At 44.9% G+C, this 15,742-nt stretch overlaps 1 protein-coding gene across 1 annotated transcript in view; it reads right to left on the bottom strand.

Annotated features, from left to right (window-relative positions):
- The window catches only part of LOC139545991 (PDZ domain-containing protein 2-like), a 226,287-nt gene that overhangs the window by 64,324 nt on the left and 146,221 nt on the right, over positions 1–15,742 (bottom strand). The window contains exons 7-8 of the mRNA XM_071354254.1: positions 2,942–3,041; positions 2,225–2,373 (exon numbers count right to left, since the gene is read on the bottom strand). Of these exons, the coding sequence (XP_071210355.1) occupies positions 2,225–2,373; positions 2,942–3,041 (249 nt within the window). The remainder of the gene's footprint in view (positions 1–2,224; positions 2,374–2,941; positions 3,042–15,742) is intronic.

Here is a 15,742-nt window from a genome sequence, read left to right as displayed (position 1 = left end):
AGCGAGAGAGACACAGCACTGATTAGACAGCATCAATGTAGCGTCATCAGACAACTAGGCCTTTTTTCTAGTTCCAGTTACGTCCCAAAAAAACGTACGAGACAACATTTAGACCTTAGGTTTAAAGGATACAGCCACTTGCTGGCCAAAACTAGTAAACATTGTCTGGTCAATCTGCCCTTGATTAACACAGCAATTAGCAGTAGCCAACCAGGGCATTGTGATGTGAACAGGAGAGGCAGAAGGGGCCAAACTGAGAGAAAGGCTGAAAGACAGGGAGAGAGGCCAGACAGACAGCCAAACTGAGAGGAAGGCTGAGAGACAGGTGAGAGAGGCCAGGCAGACAGCCAAACTGAGAGGAAGGCTGAAAGACAGGTGAGAGAGGCCAGGCAGACAGCCAAACTGAGAGGAAGGCTGAAAGACAGGTGAGAGAGGCCAGGCAGACAGCCAAACTGAGAGGAAGGCTGAAAGACAGGTGAGAGAGGCCAGACAGACAGCCAAACTGAGAGGTAGGCTGAAAGACAGGGGAGAGAGGCCAGGCAGACAGCCAAGCTGAGAGGTAGGCTGAAAGACAGGGGAGAGAGGCCAGACAGACAGCCAAACTGAGAGAAAGGCTGAAAGAAAGACAGGGGAGAGAGGCCAGACAGCCAAACTGAGAGGTAGGCTGAAAGAAAGACGGGAAAGAGGCCAGGCAGACAGCCAAACTGAGAGGTAGGCTGAAAGACAGGTGAGAGAGGCCAGACAGACAGCCAAACTGAGAGGTAGGCTGAAAGACAGGTGAGAGAGGCCAGACAGACAGCCAAACTGAGAGGTAGGCTGAGAGGCAAGCTGAGAGGTAGGCTGAGAGGAAGGCTGAAAGGCCAGTCTGGGCTTTGATGTCCTTCCGCCTGGCTCATTATCACACAAATCAGCCTGTGGGGACAAGTGGACTATACAGTATATCTATCAACCTGAGGAGGGAGCAGTATAGCCTATTTAAAGCCAATCCAGCCACAGTAGATCAGACGTGAGGCGTCCCTGGATCCCTGGCCCAGCCAGCCACTGAGAGGTCAGAGAGACACAGATACAGTATCTCTATGAGAGGAGACGGGAGATACGGAGGCTAGGTTGGGGGTTTAAATCTGTTAAACCTTCAAGGACAATACCGTTTTGCATTATTTAATGAATGGGGATCATTTTAGCTCTCTAAGTAGGGGTGGAACCCAGAAGACAGCAGGTCTTCAGAGGACTGGCGCTGAGCACCACAGCTAGGTTTAATCCCCTTCCCCTTCAAGGGATAGTTCCCCATGGGGATAGTACAGTATTCCTTAACCTTCACCCTCTGACCTCTGCTCTTGTATAATGACAAGCCTTTGGGTTGGATGTGATTGGCTACGTTTAGGGTTAGGGGTGGGATTTCAACCAGTGACATTGTGTATGGCAACCCTGGCAACCTGCAGGAATAACACCATCCCCCGGACACTGACCTCTGCTCCTGTACCCTTTGACCTACTGACCTGTCAGACCCCCGGACACTGACCTCTGCTCCTGGCCTCTGCTCCTGTACCCTTTGACCTACTGACCTGTCAGACCCCCGGACACTGACCTCTGCTCCTGTACCCTTTGACCTACTGACCTGTCAGACCCCCGGACACTGGCCTCTGCTCCTGTACCCTTTGACCTACTGACCTGTCAGACCCCCGGACACTGACCTCTGCTCCTGGCCTCTGCTCCTGTACCCTTTGACCTACTGACCTGTCAGACCCCCGGACACTGACCTCTGCTCCTGTACCCTTTGACCTACTGACCTGTCAGACCCCCGGACACTGACCTCTGCTCCTGTACCCTTTGACCTATTGACCTGTCAGACCCCCGGACACTGACCTCTGCTCCTGGCCTCTGCTCCTGTACCCTTTGACCTACTGACCTGTCAGACCCCCGGACACTGACCTCTGCTCCTGTACCCTTTGACCTACTGACCTGTCAGACCCCCGGACACTGACCTCTGCTCCTGTACCCTTTGACCTACTGACCTGTCAGACCCCCGGACACTGACCTCTGCTCCTGTACCCTTTGACCTACTGACCTGTCGGACCCCCGGACACTGGCCTCTGCTCCTGTACCCTTTGACCTACTGACCTGTCGGACCCCCGGACACTGACCTCTGCTCCTGTACCCTTTGACCTACTGACCTGTCAGACCCCCGGACACTGGCCTCTGCTCCTGTACCCTTTGACCTACTGACCTGTCGGATGCCCACAGTGTCTAACTGCTGAGGCAGGGAGTGTTTGCGTCCACCTCGTGTCGGTTTCTCCACCATGTCACTCCCCGCCTCCTCATTCTCCACAATCAGCTCGTCATCCTCTCCAACAGACTCCAGACGACTACCGCCCCCTGAAACATAAACCAGGAAGTCTTACTAGCCAATCACCTCCTCTGAAACACAATACAGGACGTCTCACTATCCAATCGTCTCCTTCCGTCTTCATCGCAGAGCCTAGTTGTCTATGTCCTCACTTGTTGTCCGTGTCCTCACAAAATAACATGGCCACATTACTAACTACTGTCAATGACAGTGGTTCAAACCATAATGGATATCAAATGAAGGACGGCAAGTTTAAACCAGGTATGACATTAGGATGATCCTCCCTCTTTTAATTGTGTTGTTTTGAAATCTCTTGAGGCGCCTACAGTTTCAGTATGGTTGACTAGCTTATGGGGTAAACCCGACTCATTTTCAACTGGAGCAAATAACTGTGTAGCATTACTGACTGTGTGATGAACACGCTTCACAACAAGCCCCAATTACACATCATTAGGGACTAGTCTCTCTCTCTCTCTCTCTCTCTCTCTCTCTCTCTCTCTCTCTCTGTCTGTCTCTCTGTCTCTGTCTCTGTCTCTGTCTCTGTCTCTGTCTCTGTCTCTGTCTCTCTCTCTCTCTCTCTCTCTCTCTCTCTCCTACCTTGTGATCTGCTCCTGAACTTCATGGATGTAGGAGAGCGGCAGGTTTCTTTCTGTCCCTCCACCCGGCCTCGGTCCTCTAGCTTCTCCAGATCAGTCAGCTGCAAGAAGGAAACATCACATGATCAATGCTGCATGTCAAGAAACTATCTGAGCCAGCCCAGTACAGCACAATAGTGTGAAAAGTGCAAGTGTGAATCCAATTTGTCAAGTTCTGGACAGCGGAGAGAGATGGAGAAATGTTATGTGAGGATGGATTTGGACTGTAATGCAGAATGGGTTCATATCTAATATTTACAAACAATACATGGGCTGCCACGAGTTGATAACAGACAACAGGAATCATTTTTCTACCTAATGGTTTCCAGAGGTTTCCAACATGGAGACGGCTAGGTATTTGTTTACTTTCCTCTGACTTGCCAAACACTTGCTGAGAGCAGAAGGAATGTAACACACCACATGTACACGCCTGACCTCACACAGCGAGGGAAAAAGACAAGCTGGAAACACCAGACAGTTGACAGGTCGGTCAGGCTTACAGTTGAAATTCCACAACTCTGGAACTCTAGAATTTAGAACACTCACAAACCAAAATGGAGGAAGTTCTAGCTCTTAGTAGAACTCGGCATAAAACATTTTAAGTGTTTTCCTTAAAGATTTCCCTTAAGGAATAATTTTCCCTTACATTTTTAAGGGTGTAGCAAAGAGCCCCTCAATCATTTTCCTTAGGTACAGAGCCTTCAGAAAGTATTCATACCCCTTGACCTATTCCACATTGTGTTGTGTTACAGCCTGAATTCAAAAGGGATTAAATATATGTTTTTCTTCTCATTCATCTACACACGTACCCCCTAATGACATCACAATACCCCATATTGTCAAAGTGAAAACACATTTTTAGAGATGTTTGCAAATGTATTGAAAATGAAATACAGAAATATCTAATTTACATAAGTATTCACACCCCTGAGTCAATACATGTTAGAATCACATTTGGAAGCGATTACAGCTGTGAGTCTCTCTGGGTTTAATCAAACTGAACACTCAAAATACAAAAAACAACAAAAGTGAAAACCGAAACAGTTCTATCTGGTGCAGACACACAAAGACTGAAGACAACCACCCACAAAACACAACACAAAACAGGCTACCTAAATATGGTTCCCAATCAGAGACAACACAAAACACCTGCCTCTGATTGAGAACCATATCAGGCCAAACGCAGAAATAGGAAAACATAGAAATACACACATAGAATGCCCACCCCAACTCATGCCCTGACCATACTAAATAAAGACAAAACAAAGGAAATAAAGGTCAGAACGTGACAGGACCCTTACAAGTTCACAGCTTCTACAACCATTTAATTGACAGGTCGTTCAACTTCTACAACCGTTTCTGAACCTAACCGTCTGGTTGTCAGACAGTATTTCTGGGGGAACTCGTGTTGATCTAGGCTTCAGCCTATTGGGGGGGTTGGGGGGTTATGTTTCAGGCCTACCCAGGCGTTGACATACTGAGGTACTTATACAGCTACCGGAGTTCCACAAACACACAACCTCCATATCGGACGGTTTATCTAAATGAGTTGCTCATTTTAGCTGCTCAGACTTTTCTACCTTTATGGGAACTGGAAGTACAGCTAAACAGAGGAAAAAATCCCCCCAATGAGACACGGCCCATTTGGGAAAAAATGTTATTGATCATAAATGTTGTTTTTCTCAGTTGACACAGAAAATTATGTCTTGAGTTCTGGGAATCTTGCTTTAATTTTGAGTTAAGTGTCTTTGTTTACAACATATCTTGAAGTGGATTCTCTCAATAAGTTCAATTTAGTTATTTATGTAGATAAACAGAGACTAATATTCAATGGGGTCTATAATTTTTGGCACCCACGATATATAATACAATCATACAAATACTGCGCTATATTTTATAAAACATTTGAAAATGTATCATTTTATACTAATACAATTAGAGAACAATATGTTGTATAACAAGTAATACAAATAAAAAAAATATGGGATAAAAATGATTGGATCCCCTGTTGTCAATACTAGAACCCTGCCCTGTTTTCAATACTCTAGAACCCTCCCATGTTGTCAATACTCTAGAACACTCCCTTGTTGTCAATACTCTAGAACCCTGCCCTGTTTTCAATACTCTAGAACCCTCACATGTTGTCAATACTCTAGAACCCTCCCATGTTGTCAATACTCTAGAACCCTCCCTTGTTGTCAATACTCTAGAACCCTGCCCTGTTTTCAATACTCTAGAACCCTCCCATGTTGTCAATACTCTAGAACCCTCCCCTGTTGCCAATACTCTAGCATCCTCCCATGTTGTCAATACTCTAGAACCCTCCCCTGTTGTCAACACTCTAGAACCCTCCCGTTTTGAATATTCTAGAACCCTCCCCTGTTTTGAATACTCTAGAATCCTCCCTTGTTGTCAATACTCTAGAACCCTGCCCTGTTTTCAATACTCTAGAACCCTCCCCTGTTGTCAATACTCTAGAACCCTCCCCGGTTTTCAATACTCTAGAACCCTCCCCTGTTGCCAATACTCTAGCATCCTCCCATGTTGTCAATACTCTAGAACCCTCCCCTGTTGTCAACACTCTAGAACCCTCCCGTTTTGAATATTCTAGAACCCTCCCCTGTTTTGAATACTCTAGAACCCTCCCCGGTTTTCAATACTCTAGAACCCTCCCCTGTTGCCAATACTCTAGCATCCTCCCATGTTGTCAATACTCTAGAACCCTCCCCTGTTCTCAACACTCTAGAACCCTCCCATGTTGTCAATACTCTAGAACCCTCCCCTGTTGTCAACACTCTAGAACCCTCCCATGTTGTCAATACTCTAGAACCCTCCCCTGTTCTCAACACTCTAGAACCAATTCATACATACTCCTACAGCTCATAAAGCTTCTACAGCTCATACTCCTACAGCTCCTATAGCTCATACTCCTACAGCTCATACAGCTTCTACAGCTCATACTCCTACAGCTCCTACAGCTCATTCAGCTCATACATCTCCTAGAATTCATACAGCTCATACAGCTCCTACATCTCATACAGCACCTACAGCTCATACAGCTCCTACATATCATACAGCTCATACAGCTCCTAGAATTCATACAGCTCATACAGCTCATTCAGCTCATACAGCTCCTAGAATTCATACAGCTCATATAGCTCCTACAGCTCCTACAGCTCATACAGCTCCTAGAATTCATACAGCTCCTACAGCTCATACATCTCCTAGAATTCATACAGCTCATACAGCTCCTACATCTCATACAGCACCTACAGCTCATACAGCTCCTACATATCATACAGCTCATACAGCTCCTAGAATTCATACAGCTCATACAGCTCATTCAGCTCATATAGCTCCTAGAATTCATACAGCTCATATAGCTCCTACAGCTCATACAGCTCATACAGCTCCTAGAATTCATACAGCTCATTCAGCTCATACAGCTCCTAGAATTCATACAGCTCATACAGCTCATACAGCTCCTAGAATTCATACAGCTCCTACAGCTCATACAGATCTCTGAAACCCTCCAAATGAGAACCAAAATATACATTCAGAACCCAGCCTCATTGCCTTTGGCAAGCTACTCCACAGACAGAGAGGAGGACACAGGGAAGGAGACAGACAAACAGGCAGACAGGCAGACAGGCAGACAGACAGACAGACAGACAGACAGGGAGTCAGACAGGGAGTCAGATAGACAGGCAGGGACTCAGACAGACAGACAGACAGACAGACAGACACAGAAGGCAGAAAGCAGACAGGAAGGCAGAAAGAGAGAGGGAGACATATTTGAGAGGAAAAGAAAGACAGCCATGAAAGGGTTGGAAAAAGGATAAGAAAGGGGGAAGGAATGTAATAACACTTTTACTTGTTAGTTTCTAGGAAGAGATTGTTGACTTTGTTTACTGACGCGCGTGCGTGTGTGTGTGTGTGTGTGTGTGTGTGTGTGTCTGGGTGTGTGTGTGTGTGTGTGTGTGCGCCTGGGTGTGTGTGTGTGTGTGTGCGCCTGGGTGTGTGTGTGTGTGTGTGTGTGTGTGTGTGTGTGTGTGTGTGTGTGTGTGTGTGTGTGTGTGTGTGTGTGTGTGTGTGTGTGTGTGTGTGTGTGTGTGTCAGATGAAGCATGGCCTGCTGGAGGCCAGTTCCTGTGTGGGGCGACACGACGTCTAGGGTTCAGAGAAGAGACGGGTCAGTGACCATACAGCCCACAGCATTACTGGACTGGACTTAACTGACTAAATCTCTTTAAAACCCCATCTCTCTCTCTGGCCTCTCTCTTTTTATCTTTCACTGTCCTCTTCTCAAAAGCTTTCTCCTCTTCCCCTCTGCCGTCTCTCTATTTATTGTCGCTCTTTTCTCCATTCCGTTCTGGTACCTCCCTCTCATCTTGGTCTTCCTGTAGTGGAACAGAGAGAGTTGAGACAAACTGCCCTCTCATCTTGGTCTTCCTGTAGTGGAACAGAGAGAGTTGAGACAAACTGCCCTCTCATCTTGGTCTTCCTGTAGTGGAACAGAGAGAGTTGAGACAAACTGCCCTCTCATCTTGGTCTTCCTGTAACGGAACAGAGTTGAGACAAACTGCCCTCTCATCTTGGTCTTCCTGTAGTGGAACAGAGAGATTTGAGACAAACTGCCCTCTCATCTTGGTCTTCCTGTAACGGAACAGAGTTGAGACAAACTGCCCTCTCATCTTGGTCTTCCTGTAGTGGAACAGAGAGAATTGAGACAAACTGCCCTCTCATCTTGGTCTTCCTGTAGTGGAACAGAGAGAGTTGAGACAAACTGTCCTCTCATCTTGGTCTTCCTGTAGTGGAACAGAGAGAGTTGAGACAAACTGTCCTCTCATCTTGGTCTTCCTGTAGTGGAACAGAGAGATTTGAGACAAACTGCCCTCTCATCTTGGTCTTCCTGTAGTGGAACAGAGAGAGTTGAGACAAACTGCCCTCTCATCTTGGTCTTCCTGTAGTGGAACAGAGAGAGTTGAGACAAACTGCCCTCTCATCTTGGTCTTCCTGTAGTGGAACAGAGAGAGTTGAGACAACCTGCCCTCTCATCTTGGTCTTCCTGTAGTGGAACAGAGAGAGTTGAGACAAACTGCCCTCTCATCTTGGTCTTCCTGTAGTGGAACAGAGAGAGTTGAGACAAACTGCCCTCTCATCTTGGTCTTCCTGTAGTGGAACAGAGAGAGTTGAGACAAACTGCCCTCTCATCTTGGTCTTCCTGTAGTGGAACAGAGAGAGTTGAGACAACCTGCCCTCTCATCTTGGTCTTCCTGTAGTGGAACAGAGAGAGTTGAGACAAACTGCCCTCTCATCTTGGTCTTCCTGTAGTGGAACAGAGAGAGTTGAGACAAACTGCCCTCTCATCTTGGTCTTCCTGTAGTGGAACAGAGAGATTTGAGACAAACTGCCCTCTCATCTTGGTCTTCCTGTAGTGGAACAGAGAGAGTTGAGACAACCTGCCCTCTCATCTTGGTCTTCCTGTAGTGGAACAGAGAGAGTTGAGACAAACTGCCCTCTCATCTTGGTCTTCCTGTAGTGGAACAGAGAGAGTTGAGACAAACTGCCCTCTCATCTTGGTCTTCCTGTAGTGGAACAGAGAGAGTTGAGACAAACTGCCCTCTCATCTTGGTCTTCCTGTAGTGGAACAGAGAGAGTTGAGACAAACTGCCCTCTCATCTTGGTCTTCCTGTAGTGGAACAGAGAGAGTTGAGACAACCTGCCCTCTCACCTTGGTCTTCCTGTAGTGGAACAGAGAGAGTTGAGACAACCTGCCCTCTCACCTTGGTCTTCCTGTAGAGCACTTTGTGACATCAGTTGATGTAAAAAGGGCTTTATAAATACATTTGATTGATTGATTCCTGTAATTGAACATATAGAGTTTGTCTTTGTCTCCTCCTCTCCTCTCCTCTCCTCTCCTCTCCTCTCCTCTCCTCTCCTCTCCTCTCCTCTCCTCTCCTCTCCTCTCTCTCCTCCTCTCCTCTCCTCTCCTCTCCTCTCCTCTCCTCTCCTCTCCTCTCCTCTCCTCTCCTCTCCTCTCTCCTCCTCTCCTCTCCTCTCCTCTCCTCTCCTCTCCTCTCTCCTCCTCTCCTCTCCTCTCCTCTCCTCTCCTCTCCTCTCCTCTCCGATTGAAACTGTCTGACCATAGTGTAAAACTCACTATCTTCTCTACCATGTCAACTGTGATTCAGAGTGCCACTAACGTCCTCTCTAACCAGGTCATTGAGATATACTGTAACTCTATATTCAACTGTGATTCAGAGTGCCACTAACGTCCTCTCTAACCATTTTTTTTTTTGTGTCAAAAATGCCTTCTGGAACATGTGAACTTGCATATGCTTTAATAACAAACACACTTCTGTGTTCCAATGGCACGTTGTGTTAGCTAATCCAAGTTAATCATTTTAAAAGGCTAATTGATCATTCGAAGAACCCTTTTGCAATTATGTTAGCAAAGCTGAAAACTGTTGTTCTTATTGAAGAAGCAATAAAACTGGCCTTCTTTAGTCTAGTTGAGTATGAAATGAAGGGGTGGCAGGTAAGCCTAGTAGTTTGAGTTAAATAAAGGTTAAATTAAAAATTAAAAAACATCTGGAGCATCAGCATCAGCGGGTTCGATTACAGGCTCAAAATGGCCAGAAACAAAACTTTCTTCTGAAACTCGTCAGTCTATTCTTGTTCTGAGAAAGGAAGGCTATTCCATGCGAGAAATTGCCAAGAAACTGAAAATCTCGTACAACGCTGTGTACTACTCCCTTCACAGAACTGGCTCTAACCAGAATAGAAAGAGTAGTGGGAGGCCCCGGTGCACAACTGAGCAAGAGGACAAGTACATTAGAGTGTCTAGTTTGAGAAATAGACACCTCACAAGTCCTCAACTGGCAGCTTCATTAAATAGTACCCACAAAACACCAGTCTCAACGTCAACAGTGAAAAGGTGACTCCGGGATGCTGGCCTTCTAGGCAGAGTGGCAAAGAATAAGCCATATCTCAGACTGGCCAATGAAAATAAAAGATTAAGATGGGCAAAAGAACACAGACAATGGACAGAGGAAGATTGGAAAAAAAGTGTTATGGACAGACGAATCTAAGTTTGAGGTGTTCGGATCATTCGTGAGACGCAGAAAACATTGAAAGAGTTTAGTGCTTGACGCCATCTGTCAAGCATGGCGGAGGCAAAGTGATGGTCTGGGGGTGCTTTGGTGGTGGTAAAGTGGGAGACTTGTACAGGGTAAAAGGGATCTTGAAGAAGGAAGGCTATCACTCCATTTTGCAACGCCATACCCTGTGGACGGCGCTTAATTGGAGCCAATTTCCTTCTACAACAGGGCAATGACGCAAAGCACAGCTCCAAACTATGCAAAATCTAATTAGGGAAGAAGCAGTTAGCTGGTATTCTGTCTATAATTTTATTTATTTTATTTTTCACCTTTATTTAACCAGGTAGGCAAGTTGAGAACAAGTTCTCATTTACAATTGCGACCTGGCCAAGATAAAGCAAAGCAGTTCGACATACAACAACACAGAGTTACACATGGAGTAAAACAAACATACAGTCAATGATACAGTAGAAAAATAAGTCTATATACAATGTGAGCAAGTGAGGTGAGAAAAGGGAGGTGAAGGCTTTTAAAAGGGTATGTTTGGCAGCATGAGTGAAGGATGCTTTGTTGCGAAATAGGAAGCCAATTCTAGATTTAACTTTGGATTAGAGATATTTGATGTGAGTCTGGAAGGAGAGTTTACAGTCTAACCAGACACCTAGGTATTTGTAGTTGTCCACATATTCTAAGTCAGAGCCGTCCATTCAGAATAGTGATATTAGACAGGTAGGTGCAGGCAGCGATTGGCTGAAGAGCATGCATTTAGTTTTACTTGTATTTAAGAGCAATTGGAGGCCACGGAAGGAGAGTTGTATGGCATTGAAGTTCGCCTGGAGGGTTGTTAACACAGTGTCCAAAGAAGTCCCAGAAGAATACAGAATAATACAGAATAATGGAGTGGCCAGCACAGTCACCGGATCTCAACCCTATTGAGCTGTTGTGGGAGCAGCTTGACCGTATGGTACGTAAGAAGTGCCCATCAAGCCAATCCAACTTGTGTGGAGGTGCTTCAGGAAGCATGGGGTGAAATCTCTTCAGATTACCTCAACACATTGACAACTAGAATGCCAAAGGTCTGCCAGGCTGTAATTGCTGCAGATGAAGGGTTCTTTGATGAAAGCAAAGTTTGAAGGACACACAATTATTATTGAAATTTAAAAAATTATTATTTATAACCTTGTCAACGTCTTGACTATATCTCCTATTCATTTTGCAACTCATTTCATGTATGTTTTCATGGAAAACAAGGACATTTCTAAGTGACCCCAAACTTTTGAACGGTAGTGTAGAGAGGGTTTTGTCTTTAGGGAACGTAACACTAATCATCCCTGTCATGTACCATCTTCAAACAGACATCATGAGCACGTAAAAGGAGAAGTGTAAGGAACCGGACCCTCGTGGGAATTAACACCGTTTTTAATAGCAGATCCTTGTTAACCGACAGTGTCTGTTAAAGTGTGATCAAGTTTGAGTTCCTTGCGGAGTAAAAAAACCTCAACATAATTCTTCATAATCAACACAGTTTCTAAGCTAGTCAGGCACACGCACCCTGTCTCCTGCCTGACTAGCTATCATAATGATGACTGCTAAGGGTTTTGACAAATCCCTCAACACCTCTCCTTTTCCCTTCCTTCCCTCTCTCCGCCAACAGCTCAAGTGGCGTCACAACTGTGTAGTGTGTATTGTGTGTGTGTGTGTGTGTGTGTGTGTGTGTGTGTGTGCGCGCGTGCGTGCGTGCGTAGTGTGTGTGTGTGTGTGTGTGTGCGTGCGTGCGTACACACCATCTATCAGGCCTAACTAATTCCCCCTCCTCCCTCTTGTTTTGTTTTCTCTTCCTGTCTCCAACCAACACTAAGCCATTTAAAAAAAGGATCTGACAGTCAGTTCAACTCGAGAGGGAGAGAGAGTCACGCTTTCCTTTCAAAATGGAGCCTGTGTGACTAAAGCGTATTAACGATAGCGGTTACAACGGGTGTGTTAAGTTATGATAGTAGGATTGCCATGTTTCGTTGGCAGAGCGCTGCAGCTCTCACGTCTGGTCAACGGGGGAGCATGCGCACGTACACACACACACACACACACACACACACACACACACACACACACACACACACACACACACACACACACAAACACACACACACTAGACTACTGCAGAACATAGTCTATAGTCCTCCCTGGAGACAGTGGCAGGAAGGAAGTACAATGACTGATATGTCATATGTCAGACACACACAGCTACATCAACAGGAGCTGTGGAATGCAGGGAGAGAGGGAGAGAGAGAGAGAGAGAGAGAGAGAGAGAGAGAGAGAGAGAGAGAGAGAGAGAGAGAGAGAGAGAGAGAGAGAGAGAGAGAGAGAGGAAGAAAGGAGGGGAACAGTGAGGAGCTTGCTGTGGGAGTGTGTGACCCACTTTGCTCAGTGCTAACAAGCCCACACACACACACACACACTTACTTCAAATACATAATGCATACAGTATCAAACTCAACGGCTTGTCCCGGACCTATTCAGAAGAACCTACAGTAGTCCAACAGTATCCCCCCCGTCATCAGGAAGTAGCACACTAAGCCAACCCGCTAAATGACCAGCCATCCTGGTGATAAACCCTGGCCCGTTTAAATCACAGAACTAACACAGACGGACAACACAGCTAGCTAGCTTCAATCAGTGGGTGAATGAATTATTTCTCAGCTGCTCCTGAAGTTATACGGAAGCTGAACACACAGATGGGCTGCTGCACAAGAGGATTGGAACCAGCTCAACATGACAACACTAGAGAACATCTCATTTCGGGGCAGAAGAAAAAAACACTGATGAACCTGAGAGACCAAAACAGACAACAGGAGAGAATGACAGAGGAATGGGAAGGAACAAAGCTTTTGGACTAGTTTAAGAGAGAGTAGCAAATAGCTGTTGGACTAGTTTAAGAGAGACTAGCAAATAGCTGTTGGACTAGTTTAAGAGAGAGAGTAGGATTTGGAACAAGCTGTTGGACTAGTTCAAGAGAGAGTAGCATATAGCTGTTGGACTAGTTCAAGAGAGAGAGTAGCAAATAGCTGTTGGACTAGTTTAAGAGAGAGAGTAGCATTTGGAACAAGCTGTTGGACTAGTTCAAGAGAGAGTAGCATATAGCTGTTGGACTAGTTCAAGAGAGAGAGTAGCAAATAGCTGTTGGACTAGTTCAAGAGAGAGTAGCATATAGCTGTTGGACTAGTTTAAGAGAGAGTAGCATATAGCTGTTGGACTAGTTTAAGAGAGAGTAGCATATAGCTGTTGGACTAGTTTAAGAGAGAGTAGCATATAGCTGTTGGACTAGTTTAAGAGAGAGAGTAGCATTTGGAACAAGCTGTTGGACTAGTTTAAGAGAGAGTAGCATATAGCTGTTGGACTAGTTTAAGAGAGAGTAGCAAATAGCTGTTGGACTAGTTCAAGAGAGAGTAGCATATAGCTGTTGGACTAGTTCAAGAGAGAGAGTAGCAAATAGCTGTTGGACTAGTTTAAGAGAGACTAGCAAATAGCTGTTGGACTAGTTTAAGAGAGAGTAGCAAATAGCTGTTGGACTAGTTTAAGAGAGAGTAGCATATAGCTGTTGGACTAGTTCAAGAGAGAGAGTAGCATTTGGAACAAGCTGTTGGACTAGTTCAAGAGAGAGTAGCATATAGCTGTTGGACTAGTTTAAGAGAGAGTAGCAAATAGCTGTTGGACTAGTTCAAGAGAGAGTAGCAAATAGCTGTTGAACTAGTTTAAGAGAGAGTAGCATATAGCTGTTGGACTAGTTTAACAGAGAGAGTAGCAAATAGCTGTTGGACTAGTTTAAGCGAGAGTAGCATATAGCTGTTGGACTAGTTCAAGAGAGAGTAGCAAATAGCTGTTGGACTAGTTTAACAGAGAGAGTAGCAAACAGCTGTTGGACTAGTTTAAGCGAGAGTAGCATATGGCTGTTGGACTAGTTTAAGAGAGACTAGCATATAGCTGTTGGACTAGTTTAAGAGAGAGAGTAGCATATAGCTGTTGGACTAGTTTAAGAGAGAGAGTAGCATATAACTGTTGGACTAGTTTAAGAGAGACTAGCAAATAGCTGTTGGACTAGTTTAACAGAGAGTGTAGCATATAGCTGTTGGACTAGTTTAACAGAGAGAGTAGCAAATAGCTGTTGGACTAGTTTAAGAGAGAGAGTAGCATTTGGAACAAGCTGTTGGACTAGTTCAAGAGAGAGTAGCATATAGCTGTTGGACTAGTTTAAGCGAGAGAGTAGCATATAACTGTTGGACTAGTTTAAGAGAGAGAGTAGCAAATAGCTGTTGGACTAGTTTAAGAGAGACTAGCATATAGCTGTTGGACTAGTTCAAGAGAGACTAGCATATAGCTGTTGGACTAGTTCAAGAGAGAGAGTAGCAAATAGCTGTTGGACTAGTTTAAGAGAGACTAGCAAATAGCTGTTGGACTAGTTTAAGAGAGAGTAGCAAATAGCTGTTGGACTAGTTTAAGAGAGAGTAGCATATAGCTGTTGGACTAGTTCAAGAGAGAGTAGCATATAGCTGTTGGACTAGTTTAAGAGAGAGAGTAGCAAATAGCTGTTGGACTAGTTTAAGAGAGAGTAGCATATAGCTGTTGGACTAGTTCAAGAGAGAGTAGCAAATAGCTGTTGGACTAGTTCAAGAGAGAGTAGCATATAGCTGTTGGACTAGTTTAACAGAGAGTAGCGTATAGCTGTTGGTCTAGTTTAACAGAGAGTAGCAAATAGCTGTTGGACTAGTTCAAGAGAGAGAGTAGCATTTGGAACAAGCTGTTGGACTAGTTTAAGAGAGAGTAGCATATAGCTGTTGGACTAGTTTAAGAGAGAGTAGCAAATAGCTGTTGAACTAGTTTAAGAGAGAGTAGCATATAGCTGTTGGACTAGTTTAACAGAGAGAGTAGCAAATAGCTGTTGGACTAGTTTAAGCGAGAGTAGCATATAGCTGTTGGACTAGTTCAAGAGAGAGTAGCAAATAGCTGTTGGACTAGTTTAACAGAGAGAGTAGCAAATAGCTGTTGGACTAGTTTAAGCGAGAGTAGCATATGGCTGTTGGACTAGTTTAAGAGAGACTAGCATATAGCTGTTGGACTAGTTTAAGAGAGAGAGTAGCATATAGCTGTTGGACTAGTTTAAGAGAGAGAGTAGCAAATAGCTGTTGGACTAGTTTAAGAGAGAGAGTAGCAAATAGCTGTTGGACTAGTTTAAGAGAGAGTAGCATATAGCTGTTGGACTAGTTTAACAGAGAGAGTAGCAAATAGCTGTTGGACTAGTTTAAGCGAGAGTAGCATATAGCTGTTGGACTAGTTCAAGAGAGAGTAGCAAATAGCTGTTGGACTAGTTTAACAGAGAGAGTAGCAAATAGCTGTTGGACTAGTTTAAGCGAGAGTAGCATATGGCTGTTGGACTAGTTTAAGAGAGACTAGCATATAGCTGTTGGACTAGTTTAAGAGAGAGAGTAGCATATAGCTGTTGGACTAGTTTAAGCGAGAGTAGCGTTGGGTGTTGGACTAGTTTAACAGAGAGAGTAGCGTTGGGTGTTGGACTAGTTTAAGAGAGAGAGTAGCATTTGGAACAAGCTGTTGGACTAGTTTAAGAGAGAGAGTAGAACATAGCTGTTGGACTAGTTTAAGAGAGAGTAG

The sequence above is a fragment of the Salvelinus alpinus genome, chromosome 19 (genome assembly GCF_045679555.1).
Source record: "Salvelinus alpinus chromosome 19, SLU_Salpinus.1, whole genome shotgun sequence".
Taxonomy (NCBI): domain Eukaryota; kingdom Metazoa; phylum Chordata; class Actinopteri; order Salmoniformes; family Salmonidae; genus Salvelinus; species Salvelinus alpinus.
The sequence above is the reverse complement of the archived record's forward strand: the minus strand, read 5'-3'. Positions and strand labels throughout refer to the sequence as shown.